The following is an 11,361-nucleotide window of genomic DNA, read 5'->3' on the forward strand; positions in this document are numbered from 1 at the left end:
CAATGATTGTGTTTTCCTTAAGTTTTTGTGTTAATTGTTCTTTCAAGATAAAGCATTGCAATTAGTTAGTTTAGCTTTTGAGTTTCACTCATTACATCACAAGTGCATTATTTTTGAATAGTTTATCTTAAAAACCATATTGGACGCAATGCTAAACAGGAATTTTTGGCAAACAGGTTGTCTGCGGGATGTTCGATTTAATGGTCACGTCCTGCCTCTGGATGGCCAGAGCCGGGACCTGGTGACGGTGCTGGAGAGACGTGGTGTCACCTCAGGGTGCTCTAGCAATGCCTGCAGCAGCCAGCCCTGCCGCAGCCCGCTGCGGTGCGTCGACTTATGGAGGAAACACCAGTGCAAGTAAATGACACACAAACGCAAAGCAGCACACTTATATAGCTTCCACTGGTGGGAAGCTATTAATTCATTCTTTTAGCAGTTTTGTTTCTTAAAAGTTTTTTGTCTTTCCTATGAGGTCACGCATAAAGTTTTCCAAGAATTTATTTCCATTTTAGTGCCACATCTAACTAACGTTGTCATCTGTCCTGCTCTCCATCATGTCCCAGGTGTCCTGGTAGTCAGGTAACCGTGACTGACGACTCAGGTCAGCAGCGTTGCGCGCCGTCGCCCTGTGGACTTTCTTCCTGCCGTAACGGTGGTGTCTGCCAGCCGCTTTCACCCGATAGCTACCGGTGCCGATGTCAGGAGGGTTTCAGGGGTCAACGCTGCGAGCTGGGGCAGGTCAAAGGTCACCGGCTGCCCGCTCTGAGCCCCAGCTCCATCTTGGCCATCAGCATGTGTCTGCTCGTCTTCTTCGGTAAGAGCAAAGAGAGTCATTAACAGAATGAAATTAAGAGAGAGTACGATGAGGTAAACTTTGCTAAAGTTCTTTGGTTTATAGTCATCTGAATGACACATAATTTACTGAACTAAATCAAACCTCACACAATAAACTCTGATGTTGTCATGAATTACACAATATAACTAACAGTACGGGAAATATTTATGTTGTTGTTTTGTTTCCAGGAAAGTATGATGGCATATTAGTAGTTTATATTAAAACTGTGGTTATTTTGAAACTCTGCAAATTTATCTATAATTGTTTCGTTTCTGTTGTGATTAATGTTTCAGTAAATGAGATCAGCATGTGTACAAGTGTTCTTTGTAGACCGCTCTAAGATAGACTGGGGGTTTTTTCTACTTTTGACTCTTGATGATTTCAGGGAGGGTGGGTAACAATCTCTCAAGCCCCTCCCACCTACTTTTCAAACTTTCTATTTATAAGAGGAAGCCAGTCAGAAATAAGAGGCTGAAGTGAGCTGGACAAAGTCTTGTGTGAGGGAGAAAAAGGTTAATGTTCTCTGTCTCAGAAAACAGAGGGTCACATCTCAGCACGTGCCAACCTGGGTGACAGCACTCATGCTTTAAGAGGAGATAAAGATGAAACAATATTAGTTGTTGGAATCCTGGCAGCACAAGAAGATTAAAAGTGGGGAATAAAGAAAATCCAAATTTCCACAAACTGGTTAACTAAAATAAAGATTCAGCAGTAGAAGTTGATAGAACAATTATAAAGGAGAATATCAGCATAACTTAAATTAGAGGCACAGAAGAAGCATGCTCACAAAAAAAAGTGTCTTTAAAGATGGAAGAATATTCAAAAGAGTGAGGGCCCTGACAGAAAAAGCCAGATCGCCTTGGTTATGAGCCGAGATTGTGGTATGACCATCAGAGTCTTGGCTGAGAGATTCAGGTTACGACCAGAGGCTTACGGTAGGAGGAGATGAAATTTGCCAAATGTATGACTCACATCTGACTTCAGTATGAGTCATGTGATGACTCATCTCTGAGTGACACTGGCAGCATAATCAACAGAAATTAAACTTATGGAAGCAGATGGAAGCTGGCAAAAAAGTGTGTGCATACATCCAGCCCGGTCAGGTCGAATCTCCACTGCAGACCTTTACTGTTTGAAGATCAACAGTTTTTTCTGGGAGCACTAATCATTAAAAATACAAGCTGTGGTGACGCAAAGAGAATTCAGTTAAATAAATGTTACAAAATAACCATTCGCCCCTTAAGCTGTTCATAAGTCAACTTAATCTAACCAGTGAACGGTTGTTTCCCTCAGCTTCACACCTACTGTGTTATGGTTTGTGTTTTTCCATCAGAAGCCTTCATTTCGTCTCGCATGAACAGATTAAATATCTTCTAGGTGATTTTTGAAACACAAATGACCTTGTAGTCTCAATAAAAATGCTGCGTAGAAAGCTGTTAGAATTTGATACTCTTCCCAATGGCTGCCTCATTTATTTTTCACCTGTTTGCCGTAATTATACTAATGTTTCTAAATGAACTTGGTACTGATTTATTGAGGCTAAATGACTCCACAGAGCAGCTTTAATGAGCCACTGCTTCAAATATACAGGAAGGAAACTAATGTCTGTCCCGGTGGTGCAGAAGCACATTTACGAAGAGATGCATATTCATACCATCCTCCTCTGTGCATGTGTGTGTGTGTGTGTGTGTGTGTGCGCTCAGCGGTGCTGGTGGCAGTGACAGTGTGGAACCAAAAAGGCAGCCGAAATAAGTTCAGGAAGCGAGGAGTTTACCACATCCCTGCTGAGCATGAGAGCTGGGAGGACATCCGAGAAAACATTCTCAACTACAATGAAGAGGGAGGAGGAGAGCAGGACCAGGTACACAGAACCAAACACACACACAATAAATGGATACAATGTTCTGCATTTTACATGACAGTTGATTTTTTTTTAAGAATCAAGGCCTCACCGTCAAAAATGCATTTTAGCATCTCAGGTAATCAAATAATAGTCTACAAACATCCTGTGTTTGAGGCCACAACTAACCAGTGTTTCTTCTTCTTCTTTGTAAGTAAGTTTTGAAATTTGGCACGCTGATTGGGAACAGTTATTCAATTCAATTTTATTTATACAGCACCAAATCACAACAGCAGTCGCCTCAAGGTGCTTCATAGATACAGAGAAAAACCCGACAATCATATGACCCTCTATGAGCAAGCACTTTGGCGACAGTGGGAAGGAAAAATTCCCTTTTAACAGGAAGAAACCTCCAGCAGAACCAGGCTCAGGGAGGGGCGGGGTCATCTGCTGCGACCGGTTGGGGTGAGAGAAGAAAAACGGGACAAAGACATGCTGTGGAAGAGAGACAGAGATTAATAACAGATATGATTCAGTGCAGAGAGGTCTATTAACACATAGTGAGTGAGAAAGGTGACTGGAAAGGAAAAACTCAATGCATCATGGGAATCCCCCGGCAGCCTACGTCTATTGGAGCATAACTAAGGGAGGATTCAGGGTCACCTGGTCCAGCCCTAACTATATGCTTTAGCAAAAAGGAAAGTTTTAAGCCTAATCTTAAAAGTAGAGATAGTGTCTGTCTCCCGAATCCAAGCTGGAAGCTGGTTCCACAGAAGAGGGGCCTGAAAACTGAAGGCTCTGCCTCCCATTCTACTTTTAAATACTCTAGGAACAACAAGTAGGCCTGCAGAGCGAGAACGAAGTGCTCTAATAGGGTGATATGGTACTACAAGGTCATTAAGATAAGATGGGGCCTGATTATTTAAGACCTTGTATGTGAGGAGCAAGATTTTGAATTCAATTCTGGATTTAACAGGAAGCCAATGAAGGGAAGCCAAAACAGGAGAAATCTGCTCTCTCTTTCTAGTCCCTGTCAGGACTCTTGCTGCAGCATTTTGGATTAGCTGAAGGCTTTTCAGTGAGTTTTTTGGACATCCTGATAATAATGAATTACAGTAGTCCAGCCTGGAAGTAATAAATACATGAACTAGTTTTTCAGCGTCACTCTGAGACAGGATATTTCTAACTTTAGAGATGTTGCACAAATGGAAGAAAGCAGTCTTACATATTTGTTTAATATGTGCATTGAAGGACATGTCCTGGTCAAAAATGACTTCACAGCGTTACTGGAGGCCAAGGTAATGCCATCCAGAGTAAGAATCTGGTTAGATACCATATTTCTAAGATTTTCAGGGCCGAGTACAATAACCTCAGTTTTATCTGAATTAAGAAGCAGAAAGTTAGCGGCCATCCAGGTCTTTATGTCTTTAAGACATTCCTGCAGTTTAACTAATTGGTGTGTGTTATCTGGCTTCATGGACAGATAGAGCTGGGTGTCATCTGCATAGCAGTGAAAATGTATGCTATGTCTTCTAATGATGCTGCCTAAGGGAAGCATGTATAATGTAAACAAGTTATCTAATTTGTTTTTAGCATTCAAGGGCCACCAAAGCTGGAACCATTTGTGTAATTAAGTGACCCACCATCAGACCAAGTTAAATTCGAAAAACCCAGTTGACAGTGGTCAATGGCATGACATGACTTCAGACACGAAGTCATGTCATGTCTTAGCATCTTTCATGTATTATGACCAGACTTGGTGTATGAACTCGCCTAGCACCCCTTCCTGAAGTTGTAAAACCAAAATGTGGAATTATATTATTTGACCACTAGGGGCACTACAGTAAAAAAATACAATTTTTAAAATTAAGCATCAGATTTAATAGGTACCCATGTATCTTCTTTTTTCCTCCGTCCTTCCAGAACGGTTATGACATCACAGAGCTGAAGCGTCCACTGTGCTCCAGTTTGTCTCAGTCATCCTCCTGCACGACCGCTCCGCTCATCAAATCCTCACCGGGCTCCCAGGAAGAGGTTCATCCATCCAGTTCCTCGTGCAGCTCAGGTGCTCCCTACCTCAGCATCCCACATCACCACCACCATCAGCATGCCGCCAACGCCAACTATACCAGCGATGCAACCTACGCTAATTACACTGCTCATGTAAACAGAGACGTGGAGACAAGCGACGTAGGCAGTTACACTGATGCCCCGCCTGGCTCACGCTCCCACGTGGACTTTAGAAGCTACGTGGCGCGAATCATTTGGGAGGCAGACAATGACAATGAGGCTTTCCCGCCAGACGCCTACCACGTCTGGTGCGTGGAAGGCTCCGGGTCGTCGGCAGGAAGCCTTAGTTCACTGGGGTCCGCAGTGTCCCATAGAAACATCAACACAGGCGACGGTGATCAGGACGACGGGGAAGAGGAGGAAGATGATGGAGGTTTTGTTTATGACAGACTCTCGCGGTGGGGCCCAAAGTTTCAGGCACTCAGTGAGATGTACGACCGACCACAGCTGACCCTCACATACAGGGATGCAATGGCGTACATACAGAGGAGCCACAGCCATGACCCCCTGCCACATCACCATTAGGGGGTGCTACCCAAATACAAGTACACACTCATAGAACATTTGCCACAGTGGAAAGGGACTCAGTGCTGTGATCTTGTCAAATTTAAAAAAAAAATCAAAACAAGGATGGCTGGTCAGGTATTGTTTTGTATGGCTGGGAATATGTTTAAAATATGTGTTTTAATATTAATTTTCTGATGTTGAAATATATATAAATATACTCACTGTTCTAAAGACATACAAATTTGAATTTTTTTGGCCTGAACAAATCTACCTTTTTTCACCTTTTCAGCTGTAAACCTTTACAGTTTGTGGTTTCTACAAAGGTCTCTAAGCAAACTGGTCCAAACAAGTGATATTTTCAGTTCTTTTGGCTAATTAAATGTCAGATTATGGTTCATGTCAGAGTTTAGTGAAGCAAGATGAGCTTGCCACATTAATTAAAAATAACGAGGCATAAAGAAGCAATTAAGAACAGAAAAACAATGAATGAGGCAGAAGAAGCAAAGCTGGGAGGACTGTGCATTCTTATTAGAGTTGTCTGACAGGGATGAGCCCTCAGCAGCAGCAGTTATTCAAGAGAGTTTTACAAGTAGAAACAGGTGATAAATGACAGATATCATGCATCGTCCAGGTAAACAGGGTAAAAACTCATAGATCAACATGAAATTTACCCAGATTATTATTTACATTAAGGATATAATGTTTCAATATGCAAGTGAGGCATTATATCTTAATATGTGCAAATTTGCACAATCTTACAGGAATCTGAATGGATAGATAAAGTCGGATTCTGAATTTGTTGGCACATGAGTCTTTTTAGCACTCCATAAACCAGAAACTTTTATCAACAGCCAGATAAAAAAAAATCACCATGTTTTTGGGATGACATGTGCAAAAGCCATCTGTAAATCCTTCAGAACTCCTGACACGTTGGGCCATGCAAGTACAAGAAGGAAAGAAACAAATCAGAGTAACTGACCAAAGAAATATGTTTGCATACTTGTATTTACTCTTACAGTTTTTAACAAATGGTTATCAACATAAATCGTGTCTGTGTAAGAGCTTGAAACCTGGACTTTTTGGAAACATTTCACCTCGTTTCCAAGAGGCTTCTTTCAGTTCAATTCACTTATTTTTAAGCTCTTAAGACAACATCAAAGTTCTTTACTTAAGTATCATGAACATCTAATAAACTAAATTTTACTTTCACTGATATTGAAGTTATTACCAGCGCATGAAAAAGAATTATTTGTATTGTAACGTATCATTTTTTTTTTTAAATATTGACTGGTTTAGTTAAAAAAAAGAACAGAAAGACATTTGGCTGCGTCAGGCAGATACGCTACAAAGCTAAGGTAACAACAAGAAGGATGTTCAGTCTGCCCCAATGATTGAAAACACTTGTATGGCTTTGGAGAGTTTGATTGGTTACTTAGAATTATCACTCATGATTGAGTGATAAGGGCAGCACGGTGGCACGGTGGTTAGCACTGTTGCCGCACAGCAAGAAGGTCCTGAGTCTTTCTGTGTGGAGTTTGCATGTTCTCCCCGTGTTTGCGTGGGTTCCCTCCGGGTACTCCGGCTTCCTCCCACCGTCCAAAGACATGCAGCTTGAGGGGATAGGTTAATTGGAAAATCCAAATTGCCATTGTGTGAATGTGCGAGTGAATGTGAGTGCGAATGGTTGTCTGTCCCTGTGTGTTGGCCCTGCGACAGACTGACGACCTGTCCAGGGTGTACCCCGCCTCTCGCCCTATGACAGCTGGGATAGGCTCCAGCACCCCCCGCGACCCTGAAAAGGGGAAGCGAATGGATGGATGGATGGATTGGCTGCCAGCCCTTAAGGACGCTGGTCCAGCCACTGTCTGTAATGCTGTGGTCACTGTGTCATGTGGAGCAAACAGGAAATCTGGGCAGAGAAACTTTAAAGTGAGTAAACCAAACTGAGAAATGTCACCAAAGTCATAAATCGCAACTGTAAGTGCAGACTTACAGCTGTAATCGCATTACTCTGATGTTTTAACTTTGGAAAAAAATGGAGACAATTCAAGTAAAAGGCAATTGGCAGGCATTTCCTTCATTCTCACTGACCTTCTCGAGTTTTTTGTGTATTCATTTATTTCAGTGCAAGCTCCACCACGGTGTTTCTTCAAAACACACCACTAAAACAAAAAAAGAAAGAGTGTCTTATCTCTAAATTGATTCTCGGTATGTTTGTGGCACAAATGGGATTGAATATTATCACATCTTACCTGATATGAAACAAAAAATCTCTCTCAGGTGGGGCAGGAACGCAGCAGCTCTGTTCCCCCCGTGTAGATTAATCGCCACAGAAAAGCTGAGACACTTTCAGGGCGCGAGGTTCATTATGTGATCTTCGTGTTTCTTCAAAACCGAGGTTACCAGTTCATCTTTGAGCTTAACACAGGAATACATCACTCAGCTTTTATTTATTTTGCTTGTACTTCTTCCTTTTAGAAGCGGTGTACTCTGTTTATTTAATTATCAGGGCAGTTTGTGGGTTGCTGTTTTTCGTTCCATGGAAAATGCAGACTTTCAAGGTCAAAAGTTTCTCTTTTCTGGAGGAATATAACATCAAATTATGTCAGAAATGTTCAGAATGAGGGGAGCTTTGTATTTAGAGAAACAGTCTGGTAAGAAGGACTTGATGTAGAAATCTAACAAAGACAGCTCCGAGTTCTTCTTTCAGGGAATTTTAAAGTACTATTTGAATCTTTTTATCTTTGGCATGGCAATTTTTTTATTTTGACCCTCCTGTGCAGCTCCACAGCTGTAAACAAAAACTCAATTTCATACAGAAGCACTACCAAGGTCAAGCTTTTATTCTACACTTTTATTTTCCTAAGAAATATCTTTTTTGCTTCTCTACCCTCTGCGTTTCCACAGATTAACCTGACCTCAAAAAAACCTTCCAGTAACCAGCGTGCATTTCTCTTTGCCGTTCTTGTTGCACTAGCAGGCAAGTCAGTTCTCCATCTTCAAATAAGACGTAGAAAGTTAACAATTAAAAGCCTTGTGAGTTCACCAAGTGAAACACTTTGCAGCCTACAGCGTCTCCACCGTGTAAAATGAGCTTTGCTAGTATGTTTTCAGATGACATTCTTTTTGTAACCCCCATGTAGAAACTCCCCAGAAGCTTCTTTTCACTTGCAGTTGGTCGTGCACTGTTAATGTTTTTGCTTTTTCTAAAAAAAAAAAAAAACAGGGAGCACCCTGTTAGACCAGTGTTTCCGAAGGCTGAACTGCTGTCAAATATAAACACTGCAACTGTGAATCCATTTGGAAATCAACATGACAGCCAGAGGTACTGAAACTAAGTCACGCTTAGACATTGCTGTGAGCTGGAAGTGAAAGTTGTGATACATGTGAAGATGGCTTTTAACAAATAGGCAAAAATTACTTACTTTGTTTCTTTTATGAAAATGCAGGATATTCAGTATATGCAAGTCTTTCTCTTATAAAGTAATCCTACTAAAATACAGTACTGTGCAAAAGTCTTCTTTTCTTTATATTTTGCTTGGAAATTGATAAGCAGTGTTTGAAAGTCAATATTCAATAAGACCACCTTTATTCTTCATTCCAGTTATTCCACATATTCGTTTGACGTTGGCTCTTCTGTCAGAATGATTATTCAGTAATGTTAAAGCTCCAGCTCTAGGAAGGCCAGGCTATGACTCCTACTACACTGGCTAAATCGAAAGCCTAAAACAATGACACAGCCTCCACCATGCTTTATCGATGGCTGTAAGATGAATTGTAACTAGAACTGGTTCTTTGCTAAGTTGTCTGTTAGTTGTCTCAATGGAAACAGGTCTGATGGTTTTATGAACACAACACTGCTTCATCCCTCGAGTTTGGTGCCTTTTATGGTTCAATCATTCATATATATGGCCAAACAAAGAAAACAGCCTTCCCCTGAAAGTAGTCGGGTACAAGGATTGAACTGAAAATGAATGGAAAAAACAGCCAGTGCCCAAAGAAAAATTCTGGAAGACCTTTGGAAAACTTTGTAGAAGTATTTCTCAGCACCACCATGCTTGGAAGCAAAATATAAAGACGGTGACTCAAGACGTCTGTATTGTGTTGTTTAAAATTTTTTTAACAGTATATAACTTTATTGATGTCACATGGCCACTGTTAAACTGCTTACTTGTTAGGAAAAATTAAGAGTGGGGCTCATAAACTTCCAGTTTAAAGTATTTGCAGCATCTAAAAAACTAATAAGTATGCAGAACGAGCTTCTACCATTTCTATTAAAACTTTATACATGTTGTAGCAGAAAATCGAGTGCGTGTGCACGGAATGCTCTGCAGCTAATAAATCAGCGCTGTTTTGAATATAACCATTACAAAGTGACCAAACTTGAGCCAATGAGCACTGCTCAAAGTGAGTAACACTGAGAATTTCTGTTCTTGCAAACCTGACCTAAACTCTCTTAAATCCAGCACTGATTCCCTGTTTTTATTTAGTGGCCACTTAATAATCTTCTCATATTCCATATCTGTAAAATGGGCTGTTTGATTTGGAGCACAAGCATTTTGTTCTGTTCCTTTTGAAGCTACCTGATGTTTTTTTGCTGCCATCCTTTGACGGTAAATTTCTTAGATGATTTCCCTGATAAATGAGGAGCAGAACAGGAGAGGTCAGACTTCTCTCGTGTGCACAACAGGACACCAGCTTTTCCTTCTTCAACTTTTAAAGCAGCCAAATGTTTATTGGTTCTGGCTGCAGATCAGTGTCGTGTCTGATGGTTGTTTTCCAGCCTACCTCTTGGCTAAGTATATTGTCATTACAGCGCCTGATGAATGTAGTTTTTAAATAGAGAGAGTGAGAAAACCTGTGGAGGAAGTCTGAGCAAGTAAAGTACAATCACAGAACTCGGCGTAACTCAATCCTCAGCCAGCAAAAATGGCAACATAGATAAACATTTCCTGATATTTTAAAGGTTTTGCACTTAAGTCATGGTTTTCTTCCAGATACAGTCAGAATTTTTATTCAAAAGCCAGTATATTTGCCTGCTAGGCTCTGAGATTTTTACTGCGTAGACAGATTCTACAAATAAGACGTTTTCAATTCAGTGGTTTCCCCCCTTCTTTTGGATAATGAATTTAAAAAAAATGTTTAAAAAAGCCTTGTAAGAACTGTACTTAAAGCTATGCATCCAAATAGAATAACACAGGTGTCTTTTTATAAACTATTGTGACGCTTCAGATGTTTTGACCTGTATGTGTGCAACATCTGTTGAATTTTGTTTAACACAGATGCGTGAACATTTTTATTGAATTCATATGCATTTATTAGAGTAAAGGTTTAAAGTGTCATTTACCACAGAGCTGTGCTGATCTGTATAATAAGATGTACAAATGAACGTTTTATAGCAACCTAATGTGGAATATTCCTTTTGTATGTGACTTTTAATTAAAAAGAAAAACTTTTCTTCCCAAGAACATGATTTATATGTTGGTGTCTTTGTTCAGTGATTTTACACTCTCTCTCTCTCTCTCTCTCCCCCCCCCCCCCAAACTCTCTCTGGTAAGAGAACAAGTTGAAAAATAACTAAATAAAATAAGAAAGCTAGTATAAAGGATAAAAGGACATTTTAAAAAAATCCTTGAAGCTGTCCATGTATCTTTCTGAGAGATTTGGATCTAGATTCAGCTTTAGAAAGTGGTGGTTTATTGCATTTACTCCCATTTAATCACAGAAAAACATTCATACATTAAAAATCATATACTGTCATTGCTGCACTGGCATGATAGTACTTCAGAAATGGCTCACAACGATTCAAAGATTTGTTTTATGAATCATAGCATTCGTTACTTAGAGTGGGACTCGATGTGTTTTCCTGTAAGAGCTGACCAGACCTTTGTACACACATAGTGGGAGATCGTGTTTTACGTTTTCAATGTATAAAGCTCAAAAACCTAACTGTACACATAGAAAGAGAGATCACAGTAAGTTTCCATTTACACATATGGCGCAATGCTGCCACCACGTGGTAATAGGTAACACTGCATAGGGCTTTTTTTGTGTGATCATCTTGTTTTTATTTTTTTTATTTTATTGATTTATCTTTTGAAAACAAATT

The 11,361-nt window shown here is 40.3% G+C and overlaps 1 protein-coding gene across 1 annotated transcript in view; it reads left to right on the plus strand.

Moving 5' to 3' along the window:
* LOC308405199 (neural-cadherin) overlaps positions 1-10,712 on the plus strand; it is a 142,982-nt gene extending 132,270 nt beyond the window's left edge. The window contains exons 31-34 of the mRNA XM_080895663.1: positions 177-357; positions 564-814; positions 2,539-2,696; positions 4,599-10,712. Coding sequence (XP_080751789.1) covers positions 177-357; positions 564-814; positions 2,539-2,696; positions 4,599-5,270 — 1,262 coding nt within the window. The 3' untranslated portion in view covers positions 5,271-10,712. The remainder of the gene's footprint in view (positions 1-176; positions 358-563; positions 815-2,538; positions 2,697-4,598) is intronic.
* Positions 10,713-11,361: the final 649 nt, after the last annotated feature.

The sequence above is a fragment of the Rhamphochromis sp. 'chilingali' genome (assembly GCF_963969265.1).
Source record: "Rhamphochromis sp. 'chilingali' genome assembly, chromosome: 11".
Classification (NCBI taxonomy): domain Eukaryota; kingdom Metazoa; phylum Chordata; class Actinopteri; order Cichliformes; family Cichlidae; genus Rhamphochromis; species Rhamphochromis sp. 'chilingali'.